General features: G+C 41.4%; 1 protein-coding gene across 3 annotated transcripts in view; it reads right to left on the reverse strand.

Moving 5' to 3' along the window:
* Positions 1–1670: 1670 nt before the first annotated feature.
* Positions 1671–24944, reverse strand: part of KHDRBS3 (KH RNA binding domain containing, signal transduction associated 3) — a 192238-nt gene continuing 168964 nt past the window's right edge. For 2 of the 3 annotated variants that reach the window (XM_020289028.2, XM_076005000.1), the window contains exons 8-9: positions 22242–22300; positions 19751–20355 (exon numbers count right to left, since the gene is read on the reverse strand). In XM_020289028.2, coding sequence (XP_020144617.1) covers positions 20264–20355; positions 22242–22300 — 151 coding nt within the window. In that variant the 3' untranslated portion in view covers positions 19751–20263. Of the gene's footprint in view, positions 9254–18747; positions 18807–19750; positions 20356–22241; positions 22301–24944 lie in introns of those variants that run through there. The other variant, XR_012920138.1, reaches the window with a different exon arrangement.

Consider the following 24944-nt stretch of genomic DNA (forward strand, 5'->3'; position numbering starts at 1 on the left):
GTGGCGGCAGGAATGAGGGATGCAGCGTGTGTTCTTCAACATGAAATGGCCTGTGGCCTCCACTCTGAACACTGCATCCTCTCAACTCAGAGTACCCAGGCGGAGGGCCCTGCCCCGGCCCAGCGCTCCCAGAACATCTGGATTTTAAGCCTCCTCTAGGGGTGTTTGGATGTTTCACAAATGGCACTGCTGAGGCCAGAGGCTGGGGAGGCAGGGGACTCCACTGCCTGGGTTGTGGTGGCTTTCACTTCTCTCTTTGGAAGATTTCCAGTCTCGCCTCTATGATTGTCTCTCCCTCTTTTAGTTTTTTTTTTTTTTTTTTATAGTCAAGCGTGGTATGATTATCTCTTGACATCTTTGGAAATCATGAGTTTATAGAGTTGGTTTGTGCTCAGGAAAGGAAGAAGACACAATTCCCTTTGCACAGTGTTTTCCTTGCAGGGATGAATCTCTTTGGGCAGGGACACTGATCTCCCTCAAGGGCTGCAGGATGCTTCCCCAGGGTGTGGTTTTGGAAGCTGGAGGTGGAGAATGAATGAGCACATCGAAGCATTTTGTTTGAGGAGAGCATCCTGAATTTTGTTCAGTGGAAACACCACATTAAACTAGAGATCTAAACGCTCTTTGATTTCTGGTGTTTAGAAAGTGTGTGTGCTTCTAATCCTCCTGTCCACCTTCCCGTCCCCCGCCCTTGCCACCACTCCTTCCTTCCCAGTCTGGGAGCTGCTTCCGGCAGGGTTCGACTTTCCTCCCTCTGCACCCAGCACAGGCCGATGTAGAGCAGGTGCTCAACCACGTTTGGTGGATGGCTAAGTGAGCCACAGTTGAATGTTTTGTTTTCTACTGTCCATGTTCCAGCTATATTGTTACCAATGCCCAGCTTCTGAGAGTCTCTCAATGATGTCTGAAGCTGTTTACTAAAGTGTCTCCATTTCATAGACGAAGGAACCAGGCTGAGCGAAATGGATCCTCCACCGTGCTTAGGTGGCGGGCGGGGAGGCTGAGGACACAGCCCGGCTCTGGAGAGCCCGACCAGCAGCAGCACGTCACAGGCAGCCAAGACACACCACGTCTGACGCTGCTGTGGCCGGTGCTGGGAGAAACAGGAAAAAGAACTTCCTGGGTTTGGGCTAGTTGGACAGTTGAGGCAGGGCCCATCAAGTGGCCTTGCAGGGGCTGGAATGCTGGAGGGAAGAACGCCAGGAGGAGGTCGGGTCCTGGGTGGGGGAGGGCTCTGGAAGCAGCAGGTGCAGAGACAGGGATCCAGCCAGGGACACAGAAACCAACCCTGGCACCACACAAGGTTTAAGGAAGGCTGTGGTCGACCTGCCGCGAGGTGAGAAAGGCTCAGCGGGCAGCGCGAGGCGGGTGGGCAGATTCTCTGCCACACTCGCTGGTGGGAGGGGACAGATGAGAAGCTGCCCAGAATCCCCCAGCCCGCTGCCGGGCTGCGGTCTCTCACCTGGCATGTCACACAGCGCCTGCTGATGTGGCGTGTGTGGGTGGTGAGGACAGGGGTGAGCCCTCGTCCTGCTGCGGAGGTCACAGCCTGGGAGGGGACACACCGCCCACCACCAGCTCTGTGCCAGGGTTCCCCAGCAGAGACAGGCCACCGACTAGCTTGAGGGAGCAGGTAAACTTAGGGGAGCGGGTTAACCCCAGTGAGCCACGCTCAGCACGGAGGGGACGTAGGTGAAGAGGGGAAGGTGCGGCACAGAAAGGCACTGCCAGGGAAGGAGGGGCAGCTCCCAAAGGGATCCCTGCACGCCAGAGAGCGAGGAGGGACACGCTGTGCGTCTGCAGAATCACAGCCGGTGGCAATGCGGGGTGCAGGGTCTCCTCCCCACAGTGGCCACCACGCGGCCAGTGGGCAGAGCCCCCGCTGCCAACCCCAGCGTGAGTGCTGCACTCGTGAAAACCCCATTGCTCCAGAGCAGCTTCTGAAATGTAGTAACAGTTGAGAAAGCTCTTGGCAGTGAAGCACATGGACGAGTACCAGTCCTTTTTGATTTTCTGTATGTACCTCTTGTATTTCTCCATCCCTGTTTGTCTATTACCTAAGAAGAAAGATATCTAAATACTAAAAATGCCACCTGAACAGAACAGACTTGCGAGCCCTCCGTTCGTTAGCGGATGGCCGTGTTTTACGGGAGAGTTGGCTATTTTGTGGACCATCGAAACAGCCCCTCTACCCGCCAAGGGCGTCTGGGAGTTTGAAAGGGATTCTCTGCAGAGAGTAAGCGCTGCCAATTTCCGAAGCTGCAACATCTCTCCCATTTGTAAAATTATCTAAATGTCTTCAGGGGACACAGGAAGCATTTCTCTTGTCAACAAAGGCATCATATTAACAAAAGTGTACTCCTTTGTGCTATAAAGATGTGTCTAGACTGCATGCTGTTGAGGGCCGTGACACTCCCAAAAGCTAGTCAGCAAACCAGCCCAGGGCCCTGGAGCTGCCTGGGGCTCAGACCTCACCAGCCTTCAGAGGCGCTGAGGTCTGGGGGAGGCTGCTTCGCTGCCAGTGGATTTTCCATCTTCAAGTTAAGGCTACACAAACCCACCTTGTGTAGTTCTGGGGAAGACGCTCCTACTTCAGTGGGTCTTAGAAGGTGCTTATCAAATACAAACGCCTTCCTCCTCACTACCCCCTGCAATCAGCACCCACCACCCCCGAGATTTCCACCTCTCCCTGTGCCTAGACAAGGGGAAGTGCCTACAGAATGCAGATGCCGGGGACCAGCGACAAGGAGTAAGGTGGGTGCCAGGTGTTCGGGTGAGGGAGGGGCAGCCATGCAAGGCAGCCACTTCCGAGTGAAGCCACCACTAGATGGAAGTCCCAGGTCCTTGGGGAGCACGGAGGAAGGAGTCCCTCTGAGAGGGGCCAGGGAAGCACTCACTGTGGAGTGAAACTGCAGGTGAGAAGCACCCAGACTGCCCTGGGAAAGAATAGCACACAGGTGTGTGGGCTGAGCGGTGGTGTCTGAACTCACTAAGTCCAGTGTGGCCAGGGTATGGGGGCAGAGCAGCGGCCAGAGAGGGAGGCTGGGCCTGGAGGGGCAAGCCAGGCAGCTTGACCTTTACCCTGGAGGCAATAAGGCAGCATCTAAAGGGTGTAAGCAGTTGAGAGGATGATCTGCACTTCAGGAAGATATGAAGTATATAAAGGGCAAATGACAGAGAGATAAGACTAAAGACCCCGAGGTACATCACTTTTGCCACAATTATTTTGCAGAGACGACATGGCTTCCAGGTCAAGCAGGTTACAGAGGAAGACGTGGATATGACGGCTGAGGTCTGGGGAGCAGTGGAACTGCGGAGGGGAAGGGTGGCTTCCACGTTCTGTGCTGGCAGCGTGTGTGTTGTGGGGAAGCACTGCCATGACCGTAAAAGCTGACACATGACACATATCAGGTGTTTACCATGTGTCAGGACTCATTTTAGGGGCTTGGCACGCTGGTCACTAAATTCTGGCAACTTCTTGAGGTAGACACAACTATCCCCCTTCTGCAGGTGAGGACACTAAGGCACAGATGTGTACAGCACCTCGCCCAGGTGGGAGCCAGCCTCCAAGATGGGCCTAGTGTTTCCCCTCCCCCCAGCATCCACACCCGTGTAGTGACCTCCTACATCACCCAGCAGTGGTGTGCGACCTGTAGCGTGTGGTAGGAGTGGAGCTATGTCACTTCCGAGATTCGGCTGTAAAAGTCTGTGGCTTCTGTCTTGTGCTCTCTCACTTGTAGACCTCTCCTGCACCACTCAGGGGAAGCCAGCTTTCACGTGGTGAGGGCTGTCTGGCAGCGTACAAGACCCACATGGCAAGGCATGGAGATGTCTGGCCACAGCCGTGCCAGTGAGTTTGCAAGTGGATTCCCCAGCCCCGGTCAAGCCTTCAGATGACTGCAGGCCCAGCTGACAGTTTGACTGTCCCCTTGTGACAGACTCCGGGTCAGAATGGGTCCCAGATTCCTGACCTCAGAAAACGTATAACACCATAAAAGTCTGTTCTTTTAAACTGAAGTTCTGGAATAGTTTGTTACACAGCAATTTATAATACACAGATACCAGCTCAGGATAGTACCAGTCTGATTCCAGAGGCTGCACTCTGGAGCACCTGGCTGCATTATCTCGAAGAGCTAACATAAGGAATGCATTTTGAAGAAGAGTATTTGGGGCAAGGGGAGAGCAATGAAAAACTCAGCCTTCTGGGCAGGCTGAGTGGGACCGTTGACCTGCCGACATGTACCTTTAGGGGCTGAGTTGGACCACCGAGGTGCACGCTTAGGGGCTGTCTGAAGGCAGCTAGGTGGGGACGCAGGACTGGGCATTAGGAAGAGGTCAAAAGTAAGTATCTAGTGTAGGGTTGACACTGAATGAATACATTGTAGGTCACCACTGAGCGAAAACATGGGAAGAGGAGCTGTTGGATTCTGCAAAAACGCATCATTTTGCCAGAGCTTCCAATTGTTCTATCTGGCCTGGGTCACTTTGTAGAAGATTTTAGTCACACTGAAGGGCAGAATTCTCAGATTATGAGAAAGTAGAAAATCTTCTGGCAAGGTAGTAACCACAATTTTGACTTTATGAAGGCATCACTTTAAAAAAGATAGCTTTAGGGTCTCCTATAGTTAAATATGCTGTGAAAAAGCATCAGCTGTTATTTTTAAAGCCATAGTAAGTCTATCAGATCCTTTAAAATCAAACACTACTGGAATGGTTATATTAGCCCGCCATGCTTGAAAGCTGTTGACAAGTAAGTAGATGTTAGGGAAAAACCCCAGTTCTCTGAGACCAACCAGAATTAATTTAACCAGAGAAAGGTAAAATTCTATTTCAAATCTAAAGGCTTCTTTTGTTCAGTTATTCTTCCAGGCTGAACAACTCCTTCTTGCACTTTTCTCCCCCAAAGCTACGAGTGGTTGATCACATATCTGTGTAAACATTCAACGAGCACTTGCTGTAGTCAGGCTGACAGTTGGGAATGCAGTCACCTAAGATAAAGTCCCTGTCCTGCAGGGCTGCTATGGTATAATGTGTTGGTGTCCCTCCAAAATTCCTATGTGGGAACCTCATAGCCATTGTGATAGTACTAAGAAGTAGGGCTTTTGGGAGATGACTAGGTCATGAGGCCTCCACCCTTATGAATGGGATTAGTGCCCTCATAAGGGGCTTGAGGGAGCTTCCTTGCCCCTCCCACCCTACAAGGACACATAACATAGAAGGTGCTGTCTCTGAAGCAGGGAGCAAGCATTCACCAGACACCAAATCTGCTGGTGCCTTGATCCTGGACTCCCCAGCCTCCAGAACTGTGAGCAATACATTTTTATTATTCATAAATTGCCCAGTTGAAGGTATTTTGTTATAGCAGCCCTAAGGAAGTGCTGTAAAGCCTAGGACAGAAAAGGAAGCCAATGACAATAAGTAGCTGATGACACAGGTATGGGTGCCGTGGGTTAGAGTTTCTGGGTCTAAGTCTTAAAGGATGTGTAGGAGTTGCCCAGAATCTCAGAACTACGGCATCACTGTGCGGGAATGGGTCCTGGGTGTACAAAGATGGTGAATCCCTCAGCTTTCAGGGCAGCTCAGTGGGGCTGGGCAGCTCTCGGGCTTCACTCACCCCAGTGAGTTCTGTATGTTATGATTTTCTTTATTTCCATGTTCTTAAGAAGTTGGGAATCGCTGGGTTAGAACAAAGGAGTGAGGTGGACTGGCTAAAAGGACACATGTGAGGAGGTAAACAGGAAGACCAGCCAGTCTGAAGGGCCACAAGTAGCTGCCAGTGGCCCCAGTGAAGAATACCTGGGGGTGTGGAACAGTGTGTGGTGGCAGCAGCCAGTGGAGAGCCGGGGCTTTCATGTCCACTTGGTGGCAACAACATGCCCTGTAGTGTCAGTGGGGACCACGCAGGGAGCTTGGACGTCCATCTCCACCTGGCAGCAGGAAGAGCCCCACTCCTCCGCTGGGCCGGTGTCAGAGAGGCCTTATGAGCGCTCAACACCTGACCCTGACCAGCAGTAACGAGAACACCCTCCCTCCCCTTGTCAACAGAGGCCAGATGGGGAACATGGACACTTCTTCCCACCTGTCAGGAACAAGGCAGGACCTCCCTTCCCTCACCAAAGTGATATCTAAGGCCAAAAATCAATTTAAATAAGATCCAGAATCTCCTAACACAATACTCAAAATGTCTATTTCTGAAAATCACTCATGCTGCCAAGACCAGGAAAATCTTGAATAAGATAACAGATGGCAATGCCAGGATGACAGAGAAATTAGAATTTACCTGGTAATTACCACAGTGGGAATTTAAGGTTTAAGAGGTAGGCAGAGGGCAAGTCATGAAAGAACTTGGGTGATAAGCCAAGGAAGTTAGCCTATAGGGATCTTCTGAGGATTTGGGTCACAGTGGAACATGACATTTAATGGTGGTTACCAGGCGCCACCAAGGGCAAGGACATCTGCTGGCGTGGTGAGTGCACACACCCCAGGCTGTTACTGCACCCACTTTCCTGCATCTACACCCATCAATGTCTCCTGTGTTGCTACTGCCCAGGGCTAGGCTGATGCCTGTGCGTGGACCTTCTCACGGCCACCTCTCCAGCTACCCTCACCTGTCTCTCCCACATGCTCACATTTTCCATTTCCACTCGCCACGCCTCTACAATTCCTTAAAGCAAGATACTTGAAAGAACTGAATAAACAAATTCCTTTCCTCCAATTCTGTCTTGAATCTATTTCAAGCCTTCACTCTATGAAGTAAATTAAGGCTACCAATGACCTTTTCTGCTGTTCAATCTTGTGTTCCATCTTTGGAGCTCATCTCACTTGACCTATGTGCAGCAGGGACCTATGTGTCCCTTTTCTTTGAAATCCTTTCTTCAGATGCCTTCCAGGGCACTACTCTCAGTTCTTTCCTTGCCTCATGGCAACTCCTTGGTGTTTTCTGGTTTCTCTTCAACTCACTGACTTGTAAGTGATGTAACATCCCACGGGTCTGTTCTCTGATCTCCACACACTATATCTTTAAATTACATCTATATTATAATGGCTCTCAGAGGTCTATCTCCAACTGAGATCTGCCCCCTACTCCATGTTTGTGTCTCAAACTTAACATATCACCCAGTTCTCCTTCATCTTCCCATCCCAGAAAGAGGCAACTTTATTTTTCCAATAGCCCTGGACCAAAATTTTTGCATCATCCAACTTCTTATTTTGTGCATCTCACAACCAATCTGTGCACTAAATCCTATCGGCTCTACATTTAAAGTACATAAAAGTCCGTAAGTTCTCAACACTTGCATGGCTGCCACACTGGACAATGCTAGCATTCCCTGTTACCTTCGTAGCAGTTGCCTCTAATGTGTCCCTCTACCTTGCTCTGTAGCCTATTTGCAAGTCATTGCCAGAGTGACTCTATTAAAATATACATTAGACCATTCTACTCCTCTACTCAACTCCTCCCCAAAAGCTCCTATTAAAGCAAAGCCCCAAAATGGCCCTATGTGCTCAGATCCCCAGTCAGGCCAGCTCTCTGATTTCATTTTGTTCTTCCTTGTTCCTTGCTCATCCCATTACGTCTGCACTGGCAGCCTTGCTAGTCTCAAGCACCCAAGCAGGCTCCTACCTCAGGACCTTTACACTTGCTAGTCTCTCAATGTAGTTCACTTCTTCCCTTTTCCAGGTCCCTGCTAAAATGTCATCTTATTTTTCCTCAATCCCTCAAATTAAACCTAAACCCTCTTCCTGAATGCCATAGCTCCCTGGCATTCTCATTGTCTGGGTGATGGCCTGTTCCCCCAATGGAATGTAAGCTTCTCTAGAATATGACTTCCTGTTTTGTCCTCTGTTCTCTCTAGTATGTAGGACAGTGCCCAGCATATAGGATGTTCTCAATAATGTGTTTACTAAATTAAATAATGTAGGCAGTAAAATAAGAAGGTAAAATTCAGGTAGTAACAGTGGATCAAAAAGAAGGGGACAGACAGAAGATGAGTTGGAAGGTTTAATCCACGAAGTTTACTTGCAGGTTTGTGACTTATATCAGGGACTCAACAGTGAAAAGGATGCATGTAAAAAGAGAGTTTAAATTCTTTTCCACTTTATAGTCTGGCTTATGTTCTAAAGTTATTATTTGTTTAAAATTAATTCCAAACCAAAGGGTACACTGAGCTGCTGCTCCCCAGCTGCGCGCAGCCTTCCCAAGCTTGCCCTGTGATAGAGTCCACACCCTTCACTCTCACGTGTGCCCAGCTCACGGCAGGCAGCCACTGCTCCCTCTAACACGGGGGCTTGTGTTCCATGTGTTTCTGAGATGGAGAAATGTGTACTGGACAAATCTAAAGGTGCGAACAAATTATGTTTTAGGATGCATCATGAGAGGGTAAGAGAAAGCTAAACTATTCAAAAGTCATTCTGTGGTTAACACAAGGCTCCAAACGTGGTACACAGTAAAAAGTAAATGCCTTGAGAAAATGTAGCTTTGAAGTAAGAAAGTGACAATTTAACAATGCATAAGACTGTTTTGAATTTCCAAGACCAGGAAACATGTTGTGCGAGCTTCTAACAGAAGGAATAAAACACATCCTCCTGGGGTGTATTGAATTAAAATCACAATGCACCAGTAAATGATGAAAAGAGAATGAACAGAGTAATACTGTCCACAGGGATTATGACCTTTATGTTCCATAACAAATTACAGAGAGGCATGGAAATCAGGTTTCTGGTCTGTCAGTGCCACTCTGCTTCCCGCAGAAGCCTTTATAATTAACCTTTTATGTGACAGAATGCTTTTGGCATAACACTTTCATATTTATTGGTCCATAACTGAGATGGATAAATCACTTTCGAATGTAGAATTTGTATAGAATCTTGACTTCTTGCAATGAGTTGCAACTGTACATAGTTCTCAAGTGTGCAAAATTTAGAGCTATGCTGAAATAACAAGACTTTGTTTTTTAGGTTTATATTGAAGTAGGAGAGATTTCAATAGGCAGCCTTTATTAACTACTATACAAATCATTCTTTTTTTGTTATTAGGAGACAACAAAATAAGACTGATTTTCTTTCCTTTTCTTAAAAATAGGCTTTTGAAATTAAAAAGCATACCATTTTATAAAAACATTTCACAGAACACAAAATCGTGCAAACCAAAATATTAATTAAGATGATTTTCAAATTTGCAAGTAGATTCATTTACGGACTAGGCACGCTGGTGAGTTGACTATTCTTAAGCAGTCCATAAATAGAAGAAAAATTCCTGAAAGAGAGGAAAATGAAATATATTTGTATGCATCAATAAATTAATAATAATTATATGCTCTGTTGAGAATGGCAGGGTTTAGAGGAAGCAGGTAAGTAGAAATTTAATAGAAATAGGGATGTTTATGGAAACCAATGCAAAACAGAATTGTTAAAATTAAGGACATAAAATGTGTTCAGTAAAGACAGATGAATGATTAATTAGCATGATGATTACAATAGTGTTCCTTATATGACAATTATAGGCTTGGTTTCAGAATGGCAATGACTTGTTTTACATGAAACCTCTGATATTAAAATATGAAATGAGTTCATATGGGTCCACCCTGGCATAGTTCTTGCATTCTGGTCCTCTGATAAGAAACTGAACTTTCAGATATATTTAAAAATTTTTTTTACCACCTAACCCCAGATAATTTATTTTGATGTGCTATACAAAGCGAAACTTCGTTATTTCAGAAACTGGGTGGTGATCAGAAAGAAAAAACTCCACTCACAGTGAAGTATCCACCCCAGCGTTTACTTCTCACAGCTCTGGTCACACGTGCCCCACCCCAGGTAACTTCTCACCCCACAAAGTGTGCCCCAAGCAACTCAATACATCATTCATGGCTCCGCAGGACCTAGCGCCTTCCTATCTCTACAGTGACATCTTCCTTCATTTCTCTCCTGGCACCTGCATATCTGTCCTCAAACACATAACACCATTTCGTGTCTTGGCCAACGCACCCTTCTCCCACCAGTATCGGCATATAATGAGTAAGTAACGTTTCTTTCTTCTCTATTTGCTTGCAAGATTTTGACTTTCAAAATCCCATTTGGGTTTCATCTCCTCCCCATTCCTCACACCGAGTTTGTCACTTTTTCCTCTGCACCATCTCTGCATTCATCCAACCTTTCATCACTGCAGAGTGCCAGGGACACAGTGAGCATCTCAGTGTCACCTGTATAAAGCATCAGTACTGCTAGGATGAATCAGATGCAAACTGTTATTTTAAAGGATAATACTTAAAAAAAAGTTAAACATCTAATAGTAAACCTATTGATTAAGGTATTGCTTTAATTAACCACTGAATATTTCTTGGATGGCTTGTGACTGAATACTTTAAGGTTTATAAAATATAACAGACTCATTTGTGACCCTCAAGGAGCTTATTGGTAATGAAGCACAACCCACACAACATAATTGGCAGTTCAGAAGTAGTAGCTATCTGACAATTGAGTTCCACCAGCCAGGATTCTCTGAGGGAGAGAAAAGAGAGCTTTTTTGGCTGAAGGAGAGAAAAAAGATCTTGAAAACTGGCAGGATCTGCATAAACAGAGAAGAGGAAAAGGTGGGCATAGACACTGTGAAGGGAAATGCCAGGGCAGGTCTTGTCTGGTCCCTCAAGAGATCCTGAGCCCTGAAGGAGAGAGGTCACTTCCTTTACCCTGGTGTGGCCACCACGTTTAGCACAAAGCCTGCCTCATTATGGGCCAGCCCTTAAAAATATATCTGCTAATGTAAATAGGTTCTGGGAGTGAGAGGAGACCACCACAAGTCTGAAGAAGGGCCATGGGACTTTTTGCTCTCCCCATAAAACACAGAGATGAGTGCCCAGGGTGTAGTGCTGGATCAACACACCCTGTACCCCTTCACTCATTCACACATGTAACTAGCCTATCACAAGCCAGATGTTGTTCTGTGTATTTATAAAAGACCATTTTAAACCAATTTTTGAGCAGATGAGTATTCTGTGTGACCATAGGAGCTAATCTTGTATATAATAATTAATATATATAGCATTTTAAGTTCAAGTTTCCTTCAGAAAATCATATTAAGATACATAGTAAGAGCTCTATGTGCAATAACAGAGCAACATCTATTAAAAATGCAATGACCCAGTACCCCACTGACGGAACTGGATAGATCATCCAAGCAGAAAATAAATTAATAAACAGTGGGCTTAAATAGGACTCTAGAGCAAATAGGCTTACATTTACAGAACATTTTACCCCAAATCTACTGATTATACATTCTTTTCATCAGCACATGGAACACTCTCCAAGATTGATCGTATTTTAGGCCACAAATCATGGCTCAACAAATTCAAAAACATTGTAGTTGTACCATGTATCTTCTCAGATCACCGTGGAATAACACTAGAAACCAATACCAAGGCAAACACTCAATTTTGCACAAAGTCATGGAAATTAAACAACCTCCTGCTGCACGATTACTGAATCAATGATGAAATTAAGATGGAAATCAAAAGATTCCTCTAACTGAATGACAAAGGGGACACAAGTTATCAAAATCTATGGGATTCACCAAAAAGCAGTCCTAAGGGGAAAATTCATACCTTAAATGCTTACAACAAAAAGACAGAAAGATCCCAAATTATCTAATGACATGTCTCAAGGAACTAGAAAAAGAACAAAGAAAACCCAAAGCCAGCAGTAGAAAAGAAATAACTAAAGTCAGAGCAGAACTAAATGAAACTGAAAACAAACAAAAAATACAGAATATCAACGAAACAGAAAGTTTGTTCTTTGAAAACATAAACAAAATCAATAGACATCTTGCTAGATTAACCAGGAACAGAAGAGAAACGATCCTAATAAGCTCAATTGGAAATAAAAAAGGAGATATTACAACTGATACCACAGAAATACAAAACATCATCTGTGAATACTATGAAAATCTCTATGCACATAAACTCAAAAATGTGGAAGAAATGGATAAATTCCTGGAATAACACAACCTCCCAAGACTCAATCAAGAAGAAAGAGAATTCCTGAACATATCAATAAAGAGCAATGAGACTGAAGCAGCAATAAAAAAAGCCCTGGATCAGATGGATTCACAGCCAAATTCTATCAGACCTATGAAGAAGAGTTGATACTCATACTGCAGAAATTATTCCACAACATTGAAAAGAAGGAAGTCATTCCCAACTCATTCTTCGAAGCCAGTATCACTTTGATACCAAAGACAGGAAAGGACACTACAAAAAAATAAAACTATAGACCAGTATCCCTTATGAAAAGTCCTTAATAAAATACTAGCAAACCAAATTCAATAGCACATCAAAAAACCAATCTACCACGACCAAGTGGACTTCATTACAGGGGGTGCAAGGATGGTTCAACATATATAAATCAATAAATGTGATTCACCACATAAACAGAAGCAAAAACAAAGACCATATGATCATCTCAATAGATGTAGAAAAAGCATTCAAGAAATTCCAGCAGGCTGTCATGATAAAAACACTCAACAAACCTGGCATAGAAGAATGTATCTCAAAATTATAAAAGCCACATATGACAAAGTCATAGCCAACATTATAGTGAATGGGGAAAAGCTGAAAACATTCCCCCTAAGAACTGGAATATCTAAGAACTGGAACAAGACAAGGATGCACCACTTCTATTCAACATAGTACTGGAAGTCCTAGTCAGAGCAATCAGGCAAGAAAAAGAAATTAAGGGTATCCAAACTGGGAAAGAGGAGGTCAAACTTTTTGCTGATGATATGATTTTATTTCTAGAAAATCCCTAAGATTCCACCAAGAGACTACTGGAATTGATAGACAAAGTCAGCATAGTCTCACAGTACAAATTCAATGTACACAAATAAGTAGCATTCCTATACACCAATAATAGTCAAGCTGAGAGTCAAATCAAAGACTCAATAACACTCACAATAGCTACAAAGAAAGCAAAATATCTAGGAATATACTTAACTAAGAAGGAGAAAGAGCTCTACAAAAAGAACTATGAAACACTGAGAAAGGAAACTGCAGAGGATACAAACAAATGGAGAATACTTTAAAAATCTATTCTACAGATATATACAAATGTGTACAAAAACAGATGTAAGGCTGTTTCTAGTACTGCCTTTAATTAGAGCTAAATATTGGAAACAGACTACATGTCAGTCAGCAATTGTTTAAATTATGGCTCATTATAGAAATATTATTCAGCCAATAAAATAAAAAAGATAGCTTTATTGTATAAAATAATAGAAAATGGATTCTAAGATATACTCTAAAACAAGGAGAGGAGAAAACAGTATAATGTTTTATATGTAAAAAATAGTGATAATTAAAACTATGCTTTACTTATGTACAGACTATTTTGGAAAGACACACACACACAAAATTACAAACAATTGCCTATCAGTGTTGGGAGAAGGGTTGGGAATTATGACCAACTTTTCATTGTATACTCTTTTGGAAGTTTTGGATTTCATACCAAGCACAAGTATTACCTATTAAATAAGGGACACATTTTGATTTTCCAACTTCACATTTCCCACTGAAACAAGCCAATGGTTATAGGAGTGTCTCATATCTCATTTCCATTGAGAAACCAAAGTAATACAAATGCTCCTCAACTTACAATCTGACTATGTCCCAATAAACCCATCATAAATTGAAAATACTGTTAAGTTGAAAATGCATTTAATACACCTATCGTACCAAACATTGTAACTTAGCCTCACCTACCTTAAAGTCCTCAGAAGACTTATTAACCTACAGCTGGGCAACACCATCTAACACAAGGCCTATTTTATAATTAATATATGTCTTAGTAATTTATTGAATGCCTTGTTGAAAGTAAAAAACAAAATGGCTCACTGCCACTGCCTGGCATATCCATAAATTACTATATTGCATATCACTAGCCTGGGAAAAGATCAAAATTCAAAATTTACAGTATAGTTTCTACTGAATGTGTATCACTTTTGGACCCTCATAAAGTCAAAAAATTGTAAGTCAAACTACTGTAAATATGTGACTATGTGTACTGAAAAATGCTCACTCAGTGTTAGTGCTGGAAGAATTACAGACTTGTTCACTCACTCATTCCTCACTGAACACCTTGTCAGTTCCTACTTTGTCTAAATGCCAGGTGGTATGCTACAATTTGGAAGTACAAGTCAAATAAGACATGGATCTATCTTTAAGGAAGCTAAAGTCTTTCAGTTGGGGGAAAGACAAACACATCAACAAGGAGAAGAGATCTATCTTTAGAAACAGCACCATCCCTGCACACTTCATGGTGGTATCTGCCAATTTATTCCATCTCCCTGTTTTGAGTGTCTGTTAGGTACTAGGAACTGTGTTATGTTAGTAACAGATGCATGGATCCTGCCAGTAGTGGTTCAAATGAGATATTACACATACATACACAGCTTAATAACCCGCTATCTTTGAATGGAAGGAGGACTAACTTGATCCAATAAGGCCAAAGAAATCCCAGTCCATTTTCCTGTAAGACAGATAGGACACTGAGCCACCTCATTCATTTTATTTACTCACATATTCAACTACTTGTTCATTTAACACTCACGTGGCATAAGACATGATTATCTGCACTAAAGATGTTTATATTCTGGTCAGAGGAGAGGAGGGCACCTAGCCAGTCACAGGGCATTGTGTTGCAGAATTCATAGAGTGATATGAGGGTCCTTGAGAAGAGATTCTACTAGGCTAGATGTGAAGACAGTGGGCCAGAGAAGGCCTCCTGGGTGAGGGTATGCTCCAAGTTTCACTTCCAAGTTGGGATAGACCAAGAACAACTAGCTAGATCAAGAGTTGGCTGAGTGGGATGAGAACTGTGATTTTAAGTAGCAATGAAAGCCCTCAGAAGGGTCTTCAATCCAGCAGGGCAGGAGCAAATAAGGTTAGGATCAGAGCAGTACTGTAGACTGCGCTCTACCTGCAGAGCCAAAGAGGGATTCTTGAAACAGGAATCCCAGTCAGAATCAACTTCAACTGGGTATGACTTTTCATTATGTAAGGATGGATGAAATTCAGATTGATAAATGATCCACAGCCTTTCCCAATCAAAGATGGAAACAGATCTACCCCTATAAAACATTGAACATTAACATAAATAGCAGACATTATTTGTGTAGAAACAAACACTATTTACATTCGTCACATATATTCTATAAATGGGTTATATTCTGGATTAACTTTTGACTCTATATTTTTATTTTTTCTTCAAGTCGTTAGTTTTAAATTCTGGGACCCATCTATATGCTGTGACTAGTCTCTAACTTTGAGTTAGAACAAGGTACCTGGACTACCTGAAAAACAATGTTATCAGCACGATTGTGGGGGTTTTCTGGTGTCATATGGGTAACACTGACAGTGCCACTGACTTACTAAACCCTTATGTCAAGTACTGTGTGACGAGATGGGGACAAGAGGATGGAAGAGAGAGGGCCCCTGCTTTTTGAGGCACTCACTGTCTGGCCACAGAATCACTAACCAGTGCAAACAGAAGTTTCTACAAAGTTCCTTTTAGAACACAGACCAACAAAGGCAGGATACCCGTCTAAGGCAGTGAAGCAGGTTGAAGACAATGAGGATGTCGTATCTGGAAATGCCACATTCTATTTAAGCTCCTCAGCAGAGCCTACAAGATACTTCATTATGTGTCCCTTGCCTACCTAGCCAGCACCATCTCCTGCTTTCTCTAATTATCTAATACAATTGAAATTTTCTAGACAATTATTTGTTTTCTTGTAATTGTAAATATTTACATATAGCAACAAACAATAGCAAACACATTTATTTGTGACAGGCATGCATCTAATCTTCACAGCAATACTAAAATAGGTATCATTATTGTGCCCATTTTATGTGTGGGAAACTGCAGTTTAGGCTTCCGTTTAGAGAGGTTAAGTCACTTACCCAAGGTTACAAAGCTGGTAAATGGCAGAACTGGAAATATGAATGCTCCAAGAATATCCTCCCTATGTGGTTATCTTCCACTGGTCCTAGTATCTCCACTGGCACCTTCTCCTACCTCTAACCACCTGCCCATGTTACACATCTCTCTTCCATGCGCCTGTAAAGCACCACATGTATCTCTGTCAGATGTCCACTGACTCTTCCTTGCCTACTTCCCCAGTAGGCTTTGGCAACTTCAAGGACAGGGACTATGCCTTTAATCATTGTCTTCCTACTGTCTGCAGCATAGCAGATGCTCAGGAAGTATATCTGAGTGAATACTGATTCTGATTTAACTTGGAATACCTTGAGTATAAGATTAAGAACCTAAAGTCAAAGAATCTCTCCCTGAAGGAATCTGGGGCAGGGGTGAGGTAGAGACAGAGAAGGGGGCAGTTATTGATCATAATATCTACCAAGGCTCACTCAGTGGGGTATGAGTTACTCTTAGAGATACAAGGTAACACAAACTAAAGGCTCTTTATAGGAAGCCACTTTAGCACAGAGAACTGACAGTATAACAATATGGTTAAGATCAAAGACTGGACTAAAGTCCATGGGTTCAAATATTGGCTCCACCAGTTACAAGGCATATGAGCTAATATAAATGTGAGTTTTCACCTCTAGAAGCTTAAATTTATTCCTTTCTAAAATATAGATGATACCGTCTTATAGTTATAAGGATTCAATAAAATAATTTATAGACAGTGATAAGCATATGCTTGATTATGGCAATGTGCAACCAATGTAAGTGATATGATAGTAACACTAAAATGAAGAAATATAAACTAAATATGCTCTTCAGAGAAGGCAGAAGGATCATGGCCTGATTTAACTGGTGAAGACATCGTGGAAGAGAGAGGTCACTGGGCCAATTCCTGAAGGGTGGGCATGGTTTCTATGGGCAAAGGAACAGGAGACAGCAAGTTTATCAGCCTATCATTTCCATTAGATTTTGAATTACTTGAATGTAGGGTTCCATGTCTTACAGACCTTTGTCTTCCCAGTGCGTCTGTTGTATGCAGTATGGAATTCATGTTTGATGAATGTTGTCATATGAGAAAATAAATGAATTCTAAGGGGTAAAACAAGACTAGGAGAAAGAGATTTTGGAACAACACAATGTGACTGGCTTGTCTGCAGCAGGGTCTTCCTCCTGAAATAGGAAGAAATAAGGCTTGGCAGAGTACCAGTCAGAAAAGAGAAGACCATGAAAGCAAGCAGGAGAGTTCCTGTTCAATGGTGTTCCTGACCTCTCTGAATCATAATCCCTTTTTACAGTCTGATGAAGCTATGGATTCTTAAAATGAAAATAAACCTAAAATTGTACAGTAATTCCTACAAATTAGTGCTGAAGGCCATCTGAGGGCTGACCCTCTATCTATCCATAATTCCTGATTTTTTATGTGTGAATTCTTAAAAACACATATTATTAAAGAGAGAAAAGAGTGAAAAAATGCAGTAACATCAGATACTAAATAGATGTGGTCTATGTTATGTTACATTTCTGTGCAAGAAAAAAGATAAATAAAAATACAATGAACTTTATTTGCTCTATGAAAGTGATGAAGAGAATTACTTTCTTTCTAAAGGTAATCTGTTTCAGGCTAATTTGGGCTATTAAGAAAAATGAGCTCATGTATTTCTCATATATATTAAATATGTGAATTCAACTTTGACAATTAAATTTCATATGATTGTATCACTTTCAGGTTAAAAAATATTGGTCATAATATTGCCTTACTTGATTTTTACAACTACATGAGATTAGCATCATTTTCACTGTACTGATTTATAAAGTGAGACTTGCCCAAAGTCACACAGTTAGGTGGCACAGCCCAAATTGGCTCACGCCTGTAATCCTAGCACTCTGGGAGGCTGAGGCAGGAGGATGGCTCAAGGTCAAGAGTTCGAGACCAGCCTGAGCAAGAGCGATACTCCGTCTCTACAAAAAATAGAAAGAAATTAATTGGCCAACTAAAAATATATATAGAAAAAATTAGCCAGGCATGGTGGCGCATGCCTGTAGTCCCAGCTATTCGGGAGGCTGAGGCAGGAGGATCGTTTGAGCCCAGGAGTTTGAGGTTGCTGTGAACTAGTCTGCTGCCATGGCACTCCAGCCAGGGCAACAGAGTAAGACTCTGTCTCAAAAAAAAAAAAAAAAAAAAAGTAAGACTCTCTAGAAGATCAGGACCTCAGTACTGTTTTATGATGGTTTAGAAAAATACAAGAATATCTGACAAGTGAGACCAATTACTTCTATAATACTTAGAGAAATAATAATTTGTTTTATGAAATTCAGAAGCACAAAAAATTGTACTTCCACAAGACTAAAATAATGGTCAAAAATTTCCAGTGTATCTGTACAATACTTTACTTATGCATATACAAGGAAAAATAAAATTGGGTTGATATTATACATTAAATTTGGCAAACTGCTTTTTTTACTTAGCAATTAGAAAATTTTTTTCATGTTATTGACTAGACTGCTATATTTTTATTAAAGAAAGTAACCTGAATACTTAAATAGTGTGATGAGTTGAGCCTCTGATCTCTGCAGCTTGTAATAAAGCTTCCTGGGTCTGACTTGTTTACATTCAGGAAGATTCTTTTCTGACTTAAGGATTTAATTTTCCATAATCACTAGTGTTGGTAATAGGAAACCAGCATGGGAAATTTACCATGTGACTTTAGATAAGCATGAAGTTGTCTTCATTTTCCATAATACATCAGAATCACTGGAACGAAAAGGCAAACTTACCTTGGTTTGCTCTCGGTGCACAATCAGTTTCTCTGACATTGCAAGATGGCTGACATTTCCTAACAAAAGAAAAGACGTTTTTACTCAAAATAAAGAGAAAGAAATCCCCCAAGAAATAAAAAGTAAACATTTTACATTATCTACAATTAAAAAAACTTAAGCCAAATGATTAAATAATAACTTTATTAAATATTTGTCAGTTTTAAGTAGTGCCCTCAACTACTAACCAAATAATGTATTACAAATAACTAGTTATGAGGTTTTACATTTGTTTAATAGGGAATAATTGGCCCCAATTAAACTGACTAAACTAAAGCTTTTTAGATTACTAAAACAAATTAAACTTTTTAAAATGAGAATTTAGGTGATCTTAAAACCTTTCTAAAATGGATAATGAAACTTGCTAAGTTGTAATCTCCCTGGTTTTATTAGTTATATTAAGATAAATTAAGTGAGATTAAAATCTTATTTGATTTATTTACCTTTGAAAATGAAGACCGTTTAAGGGTTACACATCCTCAGCCTTGGCGAGTGCGACCTCAATTAGTCAAGTCAGAATGTCTTTAAAAGCTTTGTGCTTATTGCTTCCAGCATGGAGCGAGGTGTTCATTAAGGTACCAAAATTCTCATAAAAAATCCAAAGTTGCACTAGTGAAAAAACGCTCAACAAGATGAAAACTGATCACATCTTTTTCAGAAAATCCAGTAGTTATTTTAAAACCAGTTTTTAAACAAGATTTGGTTTTGCGTAGTTTTAACGTGCCACTCAAGCAGCTTGATACCATTTGGACTCTTTAAACAGCATTTAAATCTATGGTGAGTATAGAATGGTACATTTAATTTTATACCATTTTTAAAATAAGCTGTACAATGTTTAGTGTGACCCTTTTATGACAAGCATTGTTAAATGAATTCTTTCCCTGTTTACAACTATTTATGAAGGCCTTTTTAAATAAGAAAAACATGAAATTGTTAGCTCACACACACGAAATTTCTTTCAAAAGTTTATTTAGTATCAAGCAAGAGGAGACTTTGCTTAACACTACAGAACATTTCAAGACTTGAGTTACAAAAGAATACCACATTATTTGCACTTGTAATTGGCTTCCCTTTTTACGCATGTTGGCAAGAGAAAAAAACTAGCATATGGCTGAAAGATAAAATAACTAAATTCTATGGAAACCTTTAAAATGAAAGGTGAGGCTTATGTTAAAAGAATAGATTAACATATTTAGTAAACCTATTTTTTTGTTTAACACTAGTTAATCAAAGTTATTTTTTTTCCCTTTGGATGACCTATTTTTTCATATACAGACTGGAAATAACAAAATTTTACATGTCTTTTTTTTTTTTTTCTGCCCAGGTTGATGTTTCACCAAAGTAGTTTAAAGTTCCATCCATTCAGATTTTAAGCATTTTGATTTATTTAAAAAGGGATTGTTCATAGAAAAAAATTACTTTGAACAGTATACAGGACTGGTGGAGATTGGCTATTTCACAACATCAGACAGTACAATCAGTATCTGCCATATGGCTGGTCTCTGTAGACGCCCTTTGCTGATCTTGCTGAAGGTGCCTTGTGTCTGGAGTTAGTCCACTCCTCTTGTCCTAAAATCAATAAGATGAATCACAATTAGATCACTGCCATGAATCCCAGTGGCTTAATCTTTCAGAATCTAAGTTAGCTCTGAACCGATGGCAGATGTCATATTGAAGATATATATATCTGGTGTACCAGAAAAATCAAAAATAAAAACAAGGCATTTAAAGAAATTACAAACACAACAGAAAATGATCATCTCACTAGCAAAACTTATCAGCATGGGAAGAAAAATGGTTTCTGTATCGTAAATGGGAACCAACTTTTGCACTTTGCAAGAACTTTCCTTGTGGCTATTCATTTAACAAAAACTCAGAAGCTCAAGTAGCAAACAGAATTGTCTTTTATAAACATAATGGCACTTATGAGTGGGAAAAGTAAATGAGAAAAGCATCACTTAGATTTATTTCATCTAACAACAACAACAAAAAAAAAAGCCAGAAAAAAACAAGGATAAAAATCTGGGAAAACAACGGAGAAAAAACGGGAGAACAAAATGGGAATAGGTAGATTGAGACAAAGAAATGCTGTCTCATACTTCACAGACCCTTTCATAGACTAAAGGACAGGCGCACTAGGTGGAAATTCACACCTCAGTACCACTTCATGAATGTGAAATAAAACTTAATCATATAATGTCAAATTTCACTCATCATAATACCAAAGCTATACTGGACAACATTAATAATAAAGGATAAGCTATCATCTTTATCTCTTGAAATTAAACACCTGTTCAGTCTGAAGATAACTTTTAATATCTACAGGTCTTTGACATCAAACAGTTAATGTCTCTGCTGCAACATACAACAATTTAAAAGCTATGTGCCCACAGAGACCAATTTAAAAAGCTGTGAAGGAAAAATGCTAAAAATGACCTCTTTCTTTTGATACAAACATGCAATCAACGTCATTCCCTCAAGCTAACTTGCATCAATTTAAGTAGACAGCATTCAGCAAACCAACATATTTCTCTTTAAGTGTTTGCTACAAATAACAAATAAAAATTCCAAGGTACAGTCATGGTCATCACAGCTTTAGGCAGGTGATACAACAAAATGCACTTCAAAAGGTTTAACACCAGGAAATGGTTTTTCAGTTCTGTTCAGAAAAATGTCCTAACATCCATTAACCACAATCCTGATTCACTTGCACTGGGTACCAGGCATTCATCAGAGCTTTGCAACTGATTGAAGCTTCTCATTCTCTGATCTCTTTGCCCTGCGGCAATGGCGCTTCTTACTATCATTATGTTGCTGCCACCAATTCTTTTAATTAAACCTGTCATCATTTTGCATACTGAGACTTTGGACAGTGAGTCCCCAGAATCTCTGCCAGCTCCCACTGAATTAAGAGGGGTTTAGTTTCTCCCTGTAAGCCTGACAGATCTTTGAATCTACTCCCTGGCTCAGTGCTTTCGTAACCTTTATGAAATGACTCCCAAAGTAATTTTTTCAGAGAATTTAGGATTGGAGATGAATTAAAATATGAAGATGGAGGCGGGAGAATCACTTTACAGCTGTAGTGTCAATTGCTTCATTTCCCTTTAATGTCAAGAAGCAAAGACACTTCAAAAAGACCCATGCTATCAAGTGTTCGCAGTTTGGCAAACTATTCTATCAATGAGAAAATCAGCATATGACAACCAACCCAAACATAAAATCTAAATTCAGAATCTGAATTCATGCAATTTTCTACAAGTCTTTAGTCTCTTTCAATATTAAATTTAAATATTAAAGGAGCCTCTGAAAATAGCTAGATATGCACAAATGAAGTGAGAGGAAAGTGCTGTTTCATAATCAAAATGTCTGTATAAATTTTTCTTCCAATTAAGATCTTTAAGGTCTTTCTATGGCCATCTCCCCACTCTTCCTATATATTCTGGCTACTCACTCACCGTAGGAATCGTAAGTCTCCTCACTGAGTCCATGTCCATAATCATAGTAATCAGCACCACTGTATTGAACAAAACAAAACACAGTTGGTACAAAATTATTTGGCTGTAAGTATAAGTGATATTCAGTGAAGTATTCTAAAACTTAAAAATAATTAATACAGAGCAGAGCTAAAAACTGAAAAAAATTCCTACTAAGATCACGGAGCCCAAAGACTGAAGCCTTAGACTTTAGGATTATCAAAGGCCCCTGACCTAATTCCCCAATTTGAATAAATAATAAGTATGTTTTAACAATTTAACCACAATGGTTGGCCACTCAACACATAGTAAGTGCCTAAGTGCATGAGTGATGACAGAGACACTTACCCTGACTTGGAAAGATAGGAGTGTGTAGTGAAGGATGTTTGCGTGAACTATTCTAGCACTGTATGCCAAAAACTAAGTAAGGATGTACTTGTGGAAGGCACTGTGGGGGCAGAGGTGAACACCACTCCTTCTTTTCAAGAGATGGGAAGTTACAGAAGGCAAAGACTTTATTTCTTCTTTAACCCTCATCTACCAGAGAACTTGGTACTGTATGAACTGTGGGTACTACACTTTATAATACATTGAAAACAAGGACCCAGATTAAATGTTTTCTTTCATCAGTGCTGCTGCATTACCATCAGGAATCTTCTGGCAAAGGTGACTCAGCAGCACTGATCATGTGGGACAGGAGAGCGCTCGAACAAGTCTCTGCAATCTAGTGGCAAGTCTGTGTTACAAAGGCCGAGGATCCTTCTAAAGGACAGGCAAATGCATGTTCCAATGTACAACGTCCTTGAGATGGCAAGAGGAGGGAGCCTGCCATCACGGCCATCTGCAGCTAACGCAAGACAGGTACACATGCACGCTATAGCTGAACTAGGCATAATTTTTTTATAGGAGCATATCTGTGAAAAATCTAGATTACTAAACTATACGCATTTTGAGTATCTGAGGAAGAGTTTCCACTCACCCCCTCAGGCTTTCCTCTTTCCCACTTAGTTTTGTAGGGAAACAATCATCCTGAATTTATCTTAGACCGTCATGGAAATAAATATCCCCATTATTCCAACTTCACATAATTAAAAAGTTTCTAATCAAAATGAAAACTGACCTGGCTCAGCTATTTAACACCTTAGGAAGTCACAATATGAAGAATACAAAGCATGCCGTGAGTGCCTACTGTACGCCAGCTGCTGAGATCCCACATTACAAAATCCCCGGCCTGAGGCAAGTGAAACTGCCGTGCCCACTTTACAAATGAGCTATTGTAGATCAGAAAGGCTAAGAAGCCAGCCTAAAATCTCACAGAGAACAACATAGCTGAATCTATTTGACCACAAAGGCCACACCTGTTGGTTATCTGTGCACTTGGTACTGCCCTTGGGTTTCTTTTCTCAGGTACATGACATAAAAGACTAATCAAATCATCATATCCAATGACTATAGCACAGCATGGCAATTCCTTTGAGAAAACCATAAGCAACGGAGCTATGTTCTTTTCGCCTCAAGCCTGTGGGGATGGGTCTTCACATTTGCCATTCCTGCCAGAAAGGCTCTTCTCTCTTCTCCAGACTATGTCCTACTCCAGTCTTTAGCCTAAACGTGACCTCCATGGAGAGTCCCCCACATCTCCCAGGGTTGGGTGGGTTTCCCGTGACAGCACACCTCCTTTGCTTCTCCTCCTCCTAGCCTGGAACAGACCCTACATTAGCGTGTAGAGCGACTGTGATGCCTGTGCAGTGCTGTAGTGTTCTGCAACACCAGGACAGGGAAGGTGAAGAAGGGCTGAGGAGAAGGAATGGGCAGAGGCAATGGCAGCAAGGGCCTTCTGGCAGAAGGAACAGTGTATGCAAAGCACAGAGGCAGGAAATAGGTTGAAAATCTGGGTGTCTACAAGTAGTTCTAACAAATAGAGTTAATAATTATTGATAAAATGCCTAGACCAGAACATTCCTTAGTATAAAATGCTTCTTCCACGTACAGAATATAGGCCTCACCTTATTATCCTGGTTTAATCATATCCTTATGAGTTAACTAAATACAGTGTAATATACTGGTTATGAGGTGAGCTCTCTGTATTGACATGAGCTCTCTGGAATGTGCTGCGTTAAACTCCACTGGCTCTTTTTAAATGTTGCCCAGGAACAGAACAGTCACTATCATAGCTGACCTTTTACACCAAGTGGCAATGTGCATTTTTTCCACAGAGGCATATGTAGCTACGGAGTTTTAAAAAACAGTCTTCTTCAAATTGAGGGCTGGAAATCCCTGAGAATTTGGAGGAAAGGAGGGAGAGAGAGAAGAATAGAACTATTGTGAGCTAGACCACTGCCCAACTAAGAGCGTCTCGTGAGCATGATCTCAGGGTCACACAACTTGTAAGTGGCAGCACCTACACTCAAAGTTCAGGATGCTACCACTGCCAGGTGCTCAACACAAATGCTATGTGTGGGTTTTGCTCACCATTTCTGACCTCATGTGTGATTAGTTCCCCCTTTACTCGTACCTGCCCCTTCGGTTCTTTCAGAACTTTTCTTGTTTGTTCTCCCTGGGGGGCTCACATGATCCCTCCTCATTCTCAGAAACAGAAGTGAGAGTCCACCGGAAACTTACTTCTACATGATCACAATGATTTGTAACTGCCTTAGTTCTCTCTCTGGCCTGAAATTTCCCCTC

This window comes from Microcebus murinus, chromosome 7 (assembly GCF_040939455.1).
Source record: "Microcebus murinus isolate Inina chromosome 7, M.murinus_Inina_mat1.0, whole genome shotgun sequence".
Classification (NCBI taxonomy): domain Eukaryota; kingdom Metazoa; phylum Chordata; class Mammalia; order Primates; family Cheirogaleidae; genus Microcebus; species Microcebus murinus.